Raw genomic sequence first — 16,646 nt, forward strand, 5'->3', positions numbered from 1 at the left:
GTCGTATTGTAAATCCAGATGTGCTATTAAAAAACAATGATATCTCCTACGATGCTATTTTGAGAATATAATCTAGTGGAGATTGCAATAAATTATTGCTGAAACGTTTTTTAATGTTTTTCATTAATTTACAAACAATTATAAAATACAAATATTATTTAATTATCTCTCTCCCTCCCGATTGTAAAATAACTTTGGACACCTAATTTTCTTTGGAATAAGATCTAATATCAAAATACATGTCCAGTAGTCGGAGAACCCTAAAATTTGAATCTTCTGTTAAAATCATTTAAAATATTCAAAAGTAAGAGAAATTTTTCTAAAGAACAAGAAATAAAGAAGGCAATATTTATTTTGATTTCCTAATACATTTTCCAAAGAAAGTTAGGCGTTTACAATTAAAAATGTTTTTGGGGATTTTTTTAGTCATTAAAAAATATTTATATACTATAAATACCTACGAGTTTGCTTATATAGAAAAAAATAAAACCGTTTGAAGGTAAATAGTTAGTATAACTACAAATGCCGTGGGTTTTTTGTTTTAGATTAGATAAACTTTGGTAAAGTAGACGGAAAACAGCGTTTATCGTAGGTAATAAATGGCATTTATAATAAGTAGTTGATAGTGTCAAGGTTGACGGCCCTCTCTTTTCTGTATAAACTAACAGTTTTATTTTACTTGTGAATACAACCGTAACATTATTAATTATTATTATCAGTAAGTCAGACGTACAAACGCGTTTTCGTCGTTAAAAACTACACAAAGCAAATAAATCGGTTGTTTTTAACTTTAAGCGAGTAGGAAAAGAGGTACCATCGACCATCCGCTTGGAAGCTTTGGAGCAAAAGAATTCAAGGATCCAACGCTTCGCGAGCGTGAAAATCAATTATAGAAGAGGTAATAGTGAAAACAGCGTTTCGAGGTTTTTAACATTAATTAATTAAAATTTGTCATTGTTGACGGTTGAAAACACAAATGACATCCTTCATAATGGGTCGGGGTTACGGCCAGATATTGGAAAACGTACCAACAGATTAGGCACGTTTAGTAAAACAAACAAACCGTTTCTCATAAGGCATATACCCTTTCCACCTCCTCCACTGTGTCGCGATAAAAAGCAAACTATTTATAATTATACTCGGGTTTCTAGACTCCGATGGTCGTTAGTTACTTACCGGCCGTAGTGGAGTATAGCAATCACTTCGCCTCCTCTACAATGTCTGTTTTACGGTGTGCTGTACTGTTCCTAGGGTATGTAATAAAACAATTCTTTGGTAACTCCAATTGTCTGTTGTATTATATGATTTATTTTGGACAGACTTAGAACGATAATAATATGTAAAATCCAAAAATGCATTGTTGTGAAATCTGATTTTGTCAGTTTCATCCATTGTTAAAATATCTAATATTTAAGAAACCATGTAATCGGTTGGGTAAACGTTTAATCATGATCGCTGACACTGCGGGTGATTGGATTTTTTTGTTTTTTGCAGTTTCTGGGCAACAATGGGAGAAGCAAAGGTCAACTACGACGGGGCTTCGGTAAAGGAAGTGGCTGACGAGAGAATGGTACACGGCGAAGGACCGTTTTGGGATTCTGAGAACAATGTCTTGTACTTTGTCGACATAGCCCAACACCGTGTGTACAGACTATTTCAGAATCGATTGGAACACGTTCAGCTCGGTTGGTATTTGTATTTTTCCATTTTGAATAGCACCGTTTTGTGTATTGAATTAACCTAAGTAAAAATTATTCATTTTGTAGATGAAACCGTGAGCTTTGTCATTCCCGTGGCTGGACAACAGGGTCTGTTCGTGATTGGCCTGGGTACCACGCTGGCTGCACTCCGGTGGAACCTCAACGAAAACACCTTCCGGGTAGTGGAGTTGACCGTGGTAGACGCCGACAAAGCAGGTAACCGCTGGAACGATGCCAAAGCCGACGCCAGCGGATACCTATGGGCAGGTGTGTATATTATGTACAATGTATAATACATTTTTTTACTAAGAGTTAAGACAAAACTCACATTTTATTATAAAACTAAACAAATGGAGTTACCTAAAATCAATTATGTTTTCAAAGTGGATAGTCATTTTACACTTTTAATCTAAGGCAAAAAAAAAATATTTTTATTAAAATCAAATATTTTGTTTCTCTAAACGGACCACAATAATTTACACATTAAAAAGGAAAATTAAAGAAAAACATTAATTGATCATTTAATTGTATTATTATTATTGATTATTACATTATTATTATAATATTATCAATGATGTAATCAGTAATATTAATAGTGTAATGAACAACGATATAGTTTTAAGTTAGTAAATTTTGAACTGTATAAAACGATTCCGTACTTTCGGGACTTTTCGTTGGATGGGAGCTCACGTCTCAAAAACCCTAGAGCGAAAAATAGCTTGCCTAAAGGAATAAACTAACCTAACCCACTGCTCTGGAAGCGCCAGCGGCCTAACGAGACCGATTACTGAACCTATAACCTAATCTATTCTTGCGTCACCGACAAATGTATACATTTCAAGTAGCTAGAACTAGAACTAGAGGAGTTCGCCTAATTCTGACTTCAGATTCGTAATCAGCAAAAAATCACTATAATATGGCAAAAAAAAAAATCGCATAAAAAAAAAGGTCTAGACTCCGGTAAAGTGAATTTATACCTTGTTTTGTTCCCAGTATGAAACGATTTTTTCTGTTGTCTCTGTGATACCATTTTTAATTACAATTCGATTGGTATTTGTCTACCATTGCATTGACCCGTCGTTTAGACTAGTCGAGTCATAGTCACAGCCCATAGGTACATCTGCACTATGTTTTTCAGGAGTGCTGACATTGTTTATAAATCATTAATTCGTCGTGTTAATATTGGATTTCAGTGTGTATAGCAGAAAACAAAATAAATGATCTTTAATTATAACTATTAAAAATAACAAGGATGGAAATTAAATTTTTTTCGTCTACCCTCAGTTGGGCTTTAGGGTTTGTCGTTTCGATGTAGTAATAACTAATAAACGCAATTAGGTTAGATTAGGTTAGGTTAGGTACACTACATACACTACATTCTATAAAACAAAAGTGTAATTATATACAGACTAATCGCTATGGTTTATCTAAATCATAACTTGTTTCAAGATTTCCCTATTTGCCCAATGCTTTATATAAGTTACCCAAATTGTAATATTACCTTTTAGCTAGTAAGAGGAAATCAGTTTGAAAAATTAGGTTAAATACATAATAAATAAGTGTATTCAATATATCTGGAAAAATGTTACTGTTCAAACCGATTCCGTCGTATAATACCTGCCCGAAAATAATTATCGTCATCAATACATCATTATAATACTATTATTAATCACCACAATATAGAGCTATATTCATTATTCAGTGGTGAGTTTTTAATTCGGAAATAGAAAGTAACGGAAAGGGGAAAATGTTATTTTTTTAATTAGTAATAGAAGATTAAAAAAAACCAATTACTGTTTAAACCAGTACAGACTATACCAATTATTAAAAATCAGTATAGAACAAGTTAGCAAGGTTGGGTAAAAGTAATTATTAAATCTGAATGTGATTTCATCACAATCAAACGCTTCGATGTGAATTTGCAAATACGAATCCAACACAGTCTAAACCAAGCTCAGTATAAACCAGCACAGTAAGAAAATACTAAAGTGGGGTCTGGTATCCACAGACTCGAATCGAAGCGTTTTCTTGAATGTGTTTTTTTATAGGAACTTTGCGTCTACTGACTATCTTTATTGTTGTGTGGTAGCTTCTTACTATGTAAGATATATACTATACTATCTTATTAAAGTTTGAAGATATTCCAGTGAAACAAGTTTTATGGTACAGAAGGTCAGTGGGGACTAGCTTTTAAACTTCTTTAAATATTCATAATGAAGACCTTCTCTCTTACCCTTAACTAACACTTTTTAGAGTCAATGTAAGTGTTGCAGAACAAGCTAAAGTTAAGAATCTAGTTAGCCGGCAATAATCTTATTCAGAGTAACCTCTTACTCTTAGCCAGAGGTTGGCTTTTTTTTTTGCCGAAAATCGACATCGGTTCATTTCGACCTATAAGATGCATAAAACTCTCAAATTGCTTTTAAAAAATGTACTATATGGTTCAAATTACAATATTATAGCATACAAAATTATTGAATGATCGTTTGATTAGGTATTATCTCGTAATAATATATTGTAAAAAATCGAATTGAACAAATATGTGGGCAACAATATTTTTTATATAAAATAACTAATATTAAAACAAATGTTTTTATACTGGAAATTGCGTTAATGAACCAACAAACTTGAAACTATCGGTTGATTTTACTAATGACAGTACTTTGAAAATACTATTTAATTTTACGTTTACACAAGTATGGAAACTGTGATTTGGTTTGGACATTTTGGTTTTTTTTCTGTCTGTTAGAATTTCATGTATTGCTTTTGATTTTTTTTTTACAGGCACTATGGGCTTTGAAGACTCTGACGGTGTTATACCTCCGGGCCGGGGTACCCTGTACAAGTTAAACCATACGTCTGGCTGTTTTCAGAGTATCGAACCTGTTTTACCAGGGGTGTCGGTGTCAAACGGTTTAGCTTGGACCAAAGACGGATCGAGGATGTTCTACATCGACTCGCCGACCAAGCAAATAGCCGTATTCGACTACAATCCCTCTAAGGCATCTATATGTATGTGTTAATATTAAAATAATATTATACATCAGCCATTATTTTTCAACATTTTTCCTTATTTAAACGATTTTATTATTATTGTGTTTCGCAGCCAACCGCAGAGTGTTTTACGACTTTAAGACCGACAATTTGCCAGGTGTGCCGGACGGAATGACCATAGACGACCAAGACGACTTGTGGATAGCCAACTATGACGGCGGTCAGGTAAAACACCAATACATTTATCATACACAGACCTATTGTAGTTAATGTGTCAACTATTCAAACTCCATAAAGTCTAAAAGCTCATCGATAAAGCTTGACTGTAAACCATTAAAAGTTAAGTTTATAAGAAACTGCTAAATTGCGGATATTTTACCACAGGTTTTGCATGTTAGCGGTTCTTCGGGTAAGTTGTTGGGCAAACTGAAGCTTAAAGCGCAGTACATATCTTCAGTAACTTTTGGTGGACCCAAACTGGACAAGCTTTATGTGACTACCCTCAGTCGGGGTGTGACGTCCGAGCAGTTCAACGAGTACCCGATGTCCGGTAAGGTGTTGGAAGTAACCGGTCTGGGAGTGAAAGGCTTGCCAAACCGTCGTGTCAACGAAAAATGCTTCAAACTGCTATAAGGGTAACGCACCTCTCCTTCCAGTGTTGAACCGTCTATCATAACTCTTTGAACTCTTCGTATTGTTATAATCGCCCCGAAAACAGTTTTTTGGCCTTATCGTGGCGATTCATTTTGACTCGGTAGTCAGCTAGACGTAGAGTATAAAGGTTAATTAATTTTATCTTATCGCTGTATTCAACGACCGTGATGGTTTTAATTAGCCTCGGTTTATCATTACCGATTCACAACAATAAGTATTTATAAAAAAAAAAATGTTTTTCTCACATTATCAAAGCATGTTTTTTACATTTTATTTTTGCATTTATAAGATTTGTATTATACCAATAATAAATATCATATCATAATTATAATTTCTTTGTTTTAATGTATTATATAGGGTATTCCTAGTCGAAATATAAAACATGGCGATTAAATAATTACTTGTTTAGGATGAAATTAATAATACTTTATAAGAAAAAAGTATAAACAAATTATGAAAAATTGAATTGATTATTTTGCTCACGATTGTGGACTTGTTTTAAGTATAACCATTAAGAGGACGCCATACCGGCCATTTCTAAGGAGTAAAGTATAGGCAATTTTACGAAAAGTCTTAATTTAGAGTTTGAACTATAATTTATACTTATTAATACAGTAATGAGGTGAGGATACTTTGTTGATTGCCATTTTTTTTGTCAGCTATCACAGTCGTTTTATAGGATAAATTACAATTTTTTTCCCATCAAACTGCTTTGCGCGGCTTAATTTTTCTCAGGCTTCATATTATATAGGTCAAGGAAAGAAATTCATACATATTATTTATGACAAAATTATCTGTGTTCCATCATCCGTAATTTTTCGATATACCTAATACAACCAACGCTATATCATTTTTAAAAGTCAAAAAAGTCCTATCTTAGTTAATTAATTATTCATTAACTGGTTGAAAAATTAAAAAAAGGGCAATGGTAGAACACAGACAATGTTGTTGTCTATATTATGTAAAAATTTGGTTTCTTAGTTTTGATTATGACCTTTGTAAAATTAATCGGCGCAAGGTGGGTTTTGAAGAGAATAACGGGTGTGTGACGTCCTTTTAAGTATATATTATACTAATTGGTATAACGTATGTTAGTAGTAATTTAGTAGAAAACAAAATCTTTACTATTACCTACTAAATTGTTCTAAATGTACGGAATTAAACGTTGGTGATCAGGGAAGAGTTATTGTAAATAATTTTCTAGTAATTATTTAGCAATTACCAATCAAGAATTGAGCAAGTTTAGGTAATCTTAAGTATTGGTCAGTTATAATTGTTATAAATATTTCCAAAATTACATTTTGTTGTATTCCTTTTTTATTAATCAGATAATAATATTATAATATAATTATTATTATGTATATATATTTTACATTTTGTTTGATTCTGATTTATTAATAATTTGTATCAACTTCTACGCCTTTAGAACTAGTTTAATGCCGAACTCAATACTAGATGGTAGATGGTAGTTCAGTAGATGTGTATTTTCAACTGTAGAGAGCAAAAACGATGTCCTTGTATAATATAAAATGTTAAATGGCGGCGTCAATCGTGAAACTTTATGTTGCCTCGAGCCTTGGTCGTTATTTGTGGTATTTTTTAGTTAAGTTATATTTTATTTATGAAAAGAAGACAAATAAACGACGATGATGACGCCGACTTTGACAAATACATTTAAGACAATGCATACTAATAATAATAGTTATATCGGTGTATTAAAACATTTGTAAAGTGTCTAGTTAACAAATTAGCCATGGTAATAATAAGGCGTCATAAAGGTGTTTATTTTGCCACTAGGACATAAACGGGTAATTGTTTTATAGATAGTTAACCGCGATGTTTCCTATTAAGATAAAAATCAAATCGGGTTTAATGGTTAATGCAAATTCCAAACGTCACCCATGCGTGTAGAGTTTAATTAGACAAAGATACATCACGGCCGTTCACGGTCGCCGAGGTAGTGCCATTAAACTTGACAAACGCGCCATGCGGAATAAAGTCTCCCTCGATGGTTGGTTTCGCCAAAAACAGAATTATAGAATACTCTTTCGAATAATAAATTGCTACCTAAATTAGATTAGGCTGGTACTGTCTACTAATCGACGGTCGGCTATAATATTGTGCGTAAAGTTATCGACTGTTATAAGTTTTTGCGATACAATTTAATGACGACTATTGCATATCGTGGGCTTAATTCTCCGGAGACGACAACAGCTCACAACAGTTCTTTTTGCCAGTTTTTAGACCATGAATGGTCTGACAGTCACGCCATCACCATGACCACATGACGTACATAGAAACTACAAAAGGAATTCCGGTTTACATACATTTCTAGTTGCGCATTGGTAGCAGTGTAAGTATTGTGGAATATTGACAGTAATTATAGTCGTGTGAATTGAGCACCTGCAAAATAAGCCCTAATTTATTTTTAAAAAAAGGAACAAAATTAGAAAAGCGTTGTGCAAAGGGCGTTATTAATAACTGCGTTTCAGTCTCTATAATATGTCGGTGGTGTGGTATTGGTTGAATTATGCAATTCGAGGTATTACAACATTGTTTGCGTTTGTAGTCGGTAAACATTTTTTATGATTATTCCTTAAAAGGCAACTCAGTTATGCGTTTTGTGTTTTAGAACAACACTCGCCAAGGTCTTCCAATAATAAAACCTACCTGTCTGTTTTAATTATTTGGAATACTTATAACTTATAAGTCTTATACATATATTTAACAGTAAACTTAACAGCAAAATTTGCTTATCGACTCGGCGTCCGATCTTAATCAGAGACATTTTACTTTAATACTTAAAGTAAAATAGCGTTTTCTTTTTCAAGTTACCTTGTACAATCTTAATTAATGACGGTGATAGTTGATATGATTGAATATAAATGTTAAAATATGAAAATTAATATACAAGGACAGTGTTTACCTACATGAATAAATATCAAAATCGTTTTAACTTTGATGTGGATTAACATAGATGGGTTTTTTTTGTTATTGTGTCTGTAGACACGATAACGTTTTTCCTGTTGATCGAATTACTCGTTAGCACCTATATATTTTTGTTTGCTTTTATAGCAATTAGCAAACATTTTACATACAATCACGCATGAAAAACACATTCTAGTGCACATTACTGCACTTGAAGTTTAAGATTTTGTGTCGCGATCGGCAATCGGATGCGTATAATGTGCTTATAGTTTCAAACAAGCCCCACGATTTTTCTTAAATCTAAAAAAACTGAATAAATTAAATTTCTTGGCTTTGGAACGAGTATAAATGCGAGTTATGTGAGTATTCGTAATAAATTTAAGAAACGTTAACATAAAAAACGTCAATTAATTTTGGAGAAAAACTAAATTATCATTTTATGGAAGCTTCTTTAATTGAATAATAAATTTAACTGTTTGTTATAGAGCTATTTCAAAACCAAATATTTAATTGATTTTAAAAAAATATTTTCATTTTTTAAATGTAATAGGTAAAATGCGAAATTAATATAATGTGATATAATACATACTAACGTACATTTGGTTTCATTTGAAAGGTAAATGTAAATATTTACAATAGATAAATAAATAAAGACTTGTTTAGGTTAAATTTCTTTATACCTTACATAATAAAACTTTTTTTACAATTGAAGCATTTTTAAATACTTTTTTTGTAAAAGTAAATACTTCCGAGTACTACAAAAAAATGAATACAAATATTTGTTTTACTGTTAAATGCAAATTTGGCGTTTTTTGTAATTTGAAGAGTAAAATAACCGGGCTTAAGAGCAGTTTACTAGAAAACCCTCCTTCTACTGTCATCCGTTAAATTATAAATATGCGTAAACTACAATGATAATATTTGGGTATTATATAAACCTATTGTATAAAATATTTTGAGCACGTTCACCGTGGTATAGTTTGTGTTCCTATTAGGCTTGCAATAAAGACGACGAAATTGGTAGGTTAAAAGCCGACGGATTCACATAAACGAATATCAAACAGCAGTTCGCAAGCTTGTTCATATACATAGGATGGAACACATGGGCGTGTTAAGAATTCGTTGGCAGATGTTGCTAGAATACATTGAACAGCGACAAATTCCAATTGTATTTTTCCTCAGAAACAATATATAGTCGTTAGCAATACATTTTTAAAGGTCCCATACCGCACTTTTTGTGATCTCGCTTATTTTTTTGTTAATCTACGTGGTTTAACTGTACAATTTGGGTAGCATCATTAGTATTTATGTAGTGTCGATCTGGATGATTTCAAATTCGAAACTCAACCCTACTCTAGCCGGTTAACCGCATATTTTTGCACAAAAACATAGATGACGCTTCGTAGAGTAATAGGATTTAAATAATTTCTATATTTAGAAATAAAAGTTTAAATATTACAACATTTTTAATGATTTAATAAAAAATCAGAGATCAATATGTCGGTATAGTAGGTATTTTGTAGGTAATCTTTACCTACAAGATATGTCTTGTAAGTAGTCTGGCTCTTCAAATAATCATCAAATCTAAGTACTACGAGGTGTCACCCCTATTCTCGTAATAAGTGAAATTTGAAAGTGAAAAATTGTTTATTATAGGACAGATTTTTTGGCAGTGAAAAACTACTTTTAAGTTAGCATGATCGAAAATTGTTAAAATTAATGTTTTGGCAAATAGTACCTATACTACCGGACAGCGGCCTTTAATATTTCACATGAAATGTAGTTTGTTAAACGCCGGATACATGGTATTAACATGACTTGTCTACCAAAATGCTTAAGTTTGACAAGGTCAAATTATAAACTTGTTTCGTGTAAACGTCTTATACAGACAAATAAATGTTTTATTTGTTCCTAAGAATGGCTAGAAGTCAATTAAAGCTAGGTTATAGTCGTTTCAAAAAATAAACAGTGTCATAGTTCACCATAGTGGCATTCAAGACAGGTTTATTAATTTACTACATGCAATGGCTACAATATATTATATTACATTAATATTTTACAATTTAATACATAAAAACTTACATTGAAAGTAAAATCTTTAAGTTTAGATGTTAAGGGTATGTTTGCTTTCTCAAAAATGATGCTGCAGCTTCTTAGAAATTTGCTTTTCAAATCTTGGCATGGGAGGAAGACCATATGTATTCTTATCGAAAATAGAACAACGTAGCATTCTGTATTTATTTATTTTGTTTGCGTGTTCGTCTATTTGCCTGTGAAATTTCTATGTCTGTTAAGAGCAATTATGTGGATTGGATTTTTTTATGGTATGTTTATGTGATTGCTAGATGAACTAATTAAAATTTAGTATGAAGAGGTTTCTTTTTTATGGCGATTTTTTTCTCGCGATCTATTGAACGTTTGGCACTTATGCTAAGATAACATGTTGGCTATTAGCTCCCTCTCTGTCATATTTGTTTTTATTTATAGCCTAATCAATAACAACATGAAGTCTAAAATGTGGTTTCATAAAAACAGTGAACAACTTTATTATCATTTTGAATAGACTTTGTTTCTATTATTTTTAAGTAATTTTTAATAGAATAGTATAAAAAGTATTAAATTTATTAGAAGCTAATTTAGCTTTGAACATTTTATAGTAATATAACCACTCTGGTAGGAAGTATGATGATATATGATGACTATGAATGCTTTCATCTAATACATATTTTTCGATTTAATTTTGATTGCCAGCGACTCTCAGCAGGGTTTTGTGACGCGGGGCTGTGGGAACGGGAACATACGTTTTACACCAGGTGAGAATCTAATTTTATACCTCTCTATCCATGCGGCGAGCTTTATATATTGTACAACGTAGGTACCAAACCTGTGTGTTTAAAGCTGGTATTTATGTTGAGGTAGTGCTGAAAAATATGGATAATATAGATTTATTATAATATTGTTAGTATTGTCATTGTTGTAACACTACAGAGATAAATGAGGAACTTACATATATGTAGTATACTAATTATGGCTTGTGTTAAGTGTTTGTACAACAATAGATTGTGTAGGAATTTTAAATTAAGTGACATGCTAAAAACTAGCGGTGCGTAAGTTAACTGATAATAATTGTCTCTTCTAAAAAATGTTTCAACCGCTAATGTGATTTAATTAGCACTCATTTATACATAAATTACTAATAGGTTAAATAGTATGGATATGTACTTGATTATTTATATTTTCAATAGAGTACTGTAATAAATAATCATAGGCTGTCTGCTGTAATAACTAAAAAAAATGGATATCGTTTTGAATACGGTCGGACCGCGGACGTCAATTTTAGATTTTTTTTGTCGTGCTAGCAATAATTACGACCGACCACTTACATCATTCGAATGCAAAAGACAAATCAATCGAAGCCGAAGTAACGAGTAATCTTAAAAGACAATTTCAACTGAGTGCGTAACAACCCCCTAGGGTACAGCGTCCTACTTGTCTGCGTTTGAGTCCTTGTATAATGAACAATACGCATTATATAAATATAGGACGAGTCTTTTATTTTCAACTGCCCTGACAACGTAACGGTGCAAAAGTACTGTACGACAAAAGACTCACCCTATACATATCCATTTCAAATGTCCACAAAAAATCTATAAATAAAAGACGCTTCTGACCGTGCGGTCCATTCGAAAAAATGAAGTCGCTCAGGTTGTGTTTTACTTTGGTATTATGTCATCTGGTAGTGTTGAACGTTAAAGGTAAGACGCTATGGTATAGTATTAGGGTTTATTATACCGAGCTTTGTTAAGATTTAGTCCGTCACAGTGGGGCAACCGAAACCTTTTTTTTTGTCCATAAGGGGGTTGCTTGCTAGAAAATCGGGATAAGTACGCAAGATGAATAATGTGCTATTGTGTTTCTGGTATATTGTTCAATTTTCAATCAAAACTGCTCGAGAGAACCAAACAAACCACCCTTCGGTTGCACCGTTGGTCAGTTTAAAAGTTTAACAAAACTCGGTGAAACCTGTTATTATATGTTTTTTAACGGTTTGATAAAAAAAAATTAGAAACTACTCAGGACAGTGATGCAAGAGGCGATGACGACGTACCCAAAGATATATCGAGTAAGTAATCATTAAGAGGGACACCGAACATGTCGTTTTTTGTGTGAAAACAGGGTTAATATTTTGTTTACATCTTTGAAAATATAATGTACAATTAATGATAACGATGTTGATGTTGATATTAACAGAAATATCAAAATCTATACTATGCCTCCTCTTATAATATATGTACATTAACTAAAAAATTACGTAACCTCATAAAAAAGTGGCATGTGTCAACTTTAAAATAGTAATCTCTATTACACATTTTTTTAATTTAACATATTTTTTGTGTACTATTTTTTATCTTTTGTAGTTTACTTCCGTAGGCCGATTTACACGGATGGCAGTGTGACGCCTAAAGAGGTTCAAACACATTTGGCCTATTGTAAGTACCTTCATTTTTTAGTTTTGTCATCTATAAAAATATACTTATACTATACTTTCTTTGAAATCTATGGTCAAACACAGAATATAAACATCACGTGCTTGCAGTATAATCACACAGACAACGCTTGTTGAAATGCCCTTTTAGATTGTTTTCTTGTATTCGTTTTGGTTCACCGTTCATATAAACAGCTAGAGCTAAAATTATACTAACATGATATATTTTACAGTGCCCATGTCCGCCAAAGGAAGAGCTAGAGTTGCCGTTAATTTTGGCAGCAAACGAGGAAACCAATTTAAAAGTGAGTTAGACTTTATGATCGCAAATTAATAACAGTTGATTTTAATATAATCGTGCTCACATCCGTTGATTTTTCATTTTTTTTTTTTTTTGGTATAATATTATAGATTTTATGTTGGCCAAAGATACGTACAAAGGTAACATGCATGTCTTATATCCCAGTGATGATATTCTGCTTTACATTGTGTTTAATTTTGTTGTTTAGAACCGGACCAGATAAAAAAAGAATCGTACATACCAGTCAAGGTGAACGGAAAACGAGGGGATGAAACTGTTTTTCCTGAACGTTTAGGTATGTCATTTTTTGTTTACTGGTTAAACAAAACCAAGTACTGGTTTACCAGTACTTTCGTAGTATCACTTTTATATTAATAGATACTCTCAACTCTGTTCCTTTTTCACCAATACACTACAATGTTTCATAAAAATGCTTTGTTTGTTCATTGGACATTGGTATACTATTTATCCAGACATGACGAACATGAGAGGGCATTTCGTTTTACCTATACGCGGGGGAGTAAAATTCCTGTGAAGCATGTAACAGTATAATTGATATATATATATATATATTCTCAGTAAGGTTCAGTTTATCTGTTATTACTGATTAATATTATAAAGTTATAAATAAAATAAAATTATCAAAACAATATTGTGCATTTTGGAAAAAAATGGCCATTTTCATCTAACTCAAGATGTTCAAATTATTTAAAAACTTCAGCTTTCTACTTATTCAGTTGGTCGTCCAAAGTACTGAACGCAGGTTGGCAAACGCGTGCATCATACAATTTCCAAACCTAAAATTATGTCTAAAAAAATTGTTGTGACTAAAAATACACTTGAGTGGTTTGTATGGCTATATAAATTGTAATTACAGTAGAAACTGTTTGTATTACTTAACGACATCGCTTATAACAAATCACAGTGGACGACGACCTCATTTTTAGGGTCACGATTAAAAGCCCAACTTTAATGTGTTTATAACGATCCGCAAATAACGACAGGAATCTAAACAGTGACCTATAAAATGAATTTTTAAACTCAAAGAGTTAACGATTTTTGTTTATTTTTTATAAAAAAATAACGACTTGATGGTTCTGACGGATATTTTTGTCCGTTTTAATCAAATTAGCTTATACGTAGACATAATAATTGTTTGCTATTTATAAATTATTTACTAATTTATCGTATATGATACAGAATTGAGTCCCTAGTACCTCGTATAATATTTTTTAAAATTATATATCTTTTTAATTCATGAAAAAAATTAATTTTCTATCGATCCATTGTTATTTCAACTTTTGGAAATCTCCGGTCCTTTCAATGCCGTTATAAATGTTTTTTTACTGGTTATAATTTATGTATCAATACTTTAGAGCTCAATCATATATTAATAAAAATATCTCTTCAACTGAAATATTTTACATATCAAAACCATAAACCAGACATTAAAACAAACCCGTATTCTCACCTCATAATTAAGTGATTGATTATAATATTATCCACTGAATTGATCCCAGTAAATATTTTTTATATTTTCGGTGTGGGCGCACTTACTTAATTTTAGTTGTCAATAGTTTTACAGTAAAAAAAAAGGTTAAACTATTGTCAACAAAAATTGAGTTACATGTGTAATTTAAACCGATTTTAATTAAGACATTTATATAGAATTATATCGCTGACTTTGGATAAGTTGATTAACGGACTTTGAAATATTATTCTTGTTTATTGAGTCGAAAAAAAAGATTCCCAATACCGGTCAGTTGCATCCGAATATACATATACATTTTTTTAAAAATGTTCAAATATAGAATAGACAAGTTTCAAAATTGGAAACATTATACATTTAAACATTTAAGCACTTAAATCATCTAGCCCGTAATTTTCATAACCAATTGACAGTAATACCTTGGAAATAGGTCCCGGTGTACTCGCTGTATTTTCATAAGCCATTCATATATTTATAATACAGAATATATTTGGAAAAAAATAAAACATATACATTATACATATTTGTAATATAAATTTTAAAATGTTGAAAATTTATACGTGTAGCTATATTTTTGTTTGTACTTATGTGCAGGTATTTACACAGATTCTAGTTACATGGATCCATTTCAGAAATGGATATTATCGTCACCGTATTATCAATAATAGCAGATGCAGCGGTCTGTTCTCATTCATAATAGTTTCATCAACGATAAGATAAGCATGGTTGTAGAAAGATTCTTCAATTTTTGGTGTCTGCAATTAAATTAAAAAATAAATATAGTTAATTAACATTAATTATTTTATACCTTACATTATGAAATATATTAGTCATTTAACTATTTCCAATGGTTTTACGTGCTTTTTTATTTTATTATTCCAACACTTTTACAACATATTTTACAGTCATTGCACATTAAACAAAAATAACCTATACAAATTATAGCCCATACTTTTATCATATTTTATCGATCCATATCCTAGAAATACATATTTGAAAATTCATCAAAAATTCAGAGTAGGTAGTAAAAAACGTATCAATTAATTGTATATCAATCTATATTTTTTTTTTGGGGGGGGGGGAAGGGGGCTATTTAAATACTGCGGATTTAGCATTTTTAATTTTCTCAAACTTCCGCCTTCAGAGATAAATTATTGTAACATCTCTGGCCAGTCCGTTATTGTCGACAGTTTAAAAAATATAGGTACTCAAGAAAGTAAATTATGAAAGTGATTATGCTTCTTTTAATTAAAATTGAATTTACAAAACAACTGTTATTTTTACTAATAAAGTATTTTATATTGTTATATAAATAAATACAATTTGTAGATGATATAAGTTTTCTTGAGTAGACACTAAATGTATCATTATTTATAAGTACCTATGGGCTATGTATAAGACATAATGTCTCCGATTTTTTTTATCATCTAGGTTTTTAAATTGTTTATGTAATTGTACTGGTCATTTTCAGCAAATAATAATTGTAAAATTATTTTAATTCGGCTTTAAGCTATAAGGGAATTATTTTGTATTATTTAATCTATTCTAACTCCAAAAACAATAACATTTAACTGTTTTAATTTTAAAATGTGGTTATTGTAGCGTGAAACTTGATTATAAAATGTTTTTAAGGTTTATGTTGACATTTTATTAATGCATTTTATTGTTTTAAAACAATACATTAACATTGCAAACTTTAAACTTTAAATTATTTGCATTTGTGTGTTGTTTAAATGTAATTCGATTATCGAACTTCGCGAACATAGTTGTAGAATTAATACTTCAAGTCCTATTGTTATTAAACATATATGAAGTACAGAAAGGGCTATACAAATATTTAATTGTCGTTGTTTTCATTTAGTATTCCCATAAACAGTAGTTGATATTTCTGGGAATTACATTTTACGGCCTATAATAATATGAGTAGAGATTCTGATATATGCTGCAATAACCTGTAATACAGGAGAATCAAGAGGATTGAAAATTCATTAGCGGCACGTTCGCTTCAGCTCAGAAATTAACTTGAGTTCGACTAGCACGGTCTATGTTATAAAATGTTTGGGTGTATAACATATAAATTCAGTTTCACCAACT

The 16,646-nt window shown here is 31.3% G+C and overlaps 3 protein-coding genes across 6 annotated transcripts in view; 2 read left to right on the forward strand and 1 right to left on the reverse strand.

Moving 5' to 3' along the window:
* Nucleotides 1–645: 645 nt before the first annotated feature.
* LOC126838201 (regucalcin-like) lies at nucleotides 646–5,679 on the forward strand. Of its 2 annotated transcripts, none has more exons than XM_050572401.1 (6): nucleotides 646–898; nucleotides 1,495–1,685; nucleotides 1,767–1,967; nucleotides 4,485–4,712; nucleotides 4,807–4,919; nucleotides 5,079–5,679. In XM_050572401.1, the coding sequence occupies exons 2-6, from the start codon at nucleotides 1,508–1,510 to the stop codon at nucleotides 5,325–5,327; spliced, it is 969 nt and encodes a 322-aa protein (XP_050428358.1). In that variant the 5' UTR covers nucleotides 646–898; nucleotides 1,495–1,507; the 3' UTR covers nucleotides 5,328–5,679. The 2 variants fall into 2 exon arrangements, with proteins under 2 accessions (XP_050428358.1, XP_050428357.1); XM_050572400.1 differs by lacking the exon at nucleotides 646–898 and adding an exon at nucleotides 1,120–1,252.
* A 5,963-nt stretch (nucleotides 5,680–11,642) lies between these two features.
* Nucleotides 11,643–15,820, forward strand: LOC126838122 (uncharacterized). The gene is made up of 7 exons (XM_050572270.1): nucleotides 11,643–12,031; nucleotides 12,343–12,399; nucleotides 12,695–12,766; nucleotides 12,996–13,067; nucleotides 13,174–13,203; nucleotides 13,272–13,358; nucleotides 15,147–15,820. Exons 1-7 carry the CDS (start codon nucleotides 11,968–11,970, stop codon nucleotides 15,215–15,217), a joined length of 453 nt encoding a protein of 150 aa, XP_050428227.1. The 5' UTR covers nucleotides 11,643–11,967; the 3' UTR covers nucleotides 15,218–15,820.
* The window catches only part of LOC126838121 (tachykinin-like peptides receptor 86C), an 85,894-nt gene continuing 84,368 nt past the window's right edge, over nucleotides 15,121–16,646 (reverse strand). For all 3 annotated transcript variants that reach the window (XM_050572267.1, XM_050572266.1, XM_050572268.1), the window contains exon 10: nucleotides 15,121–15,307. In XM_050572267.1, coding sequence (XP_050428224.1) covers nucleotides 15,244–15,307 — 64 coding nt within the window. In that variant the 3' untranslated portion in view covers nucleotides 15,121–15,243. The remainder of the gene's footprint in view (nucleotides 15,308–16,646) is intronic.

Source organism: Adelges cooleyi, unplaced genomic scaffold, assembly GCF_023614345.1.
Source record: "Adelges cooleyi isolate 19-005CV unplaced genomic scaffold, UGA_ACOO_1.1 ACOO_flye_CR_arks_rails_tigmint_CR_PRNA_30, whole genome shotgun sequence".
Classification (NCBI taxonomy): domain Eukaryota; kingdom Metazoa; phylum Arthropoda; class Insecta; order Hemiptera; family Adelgidae; genus Adelges; species Adelges cooleyi.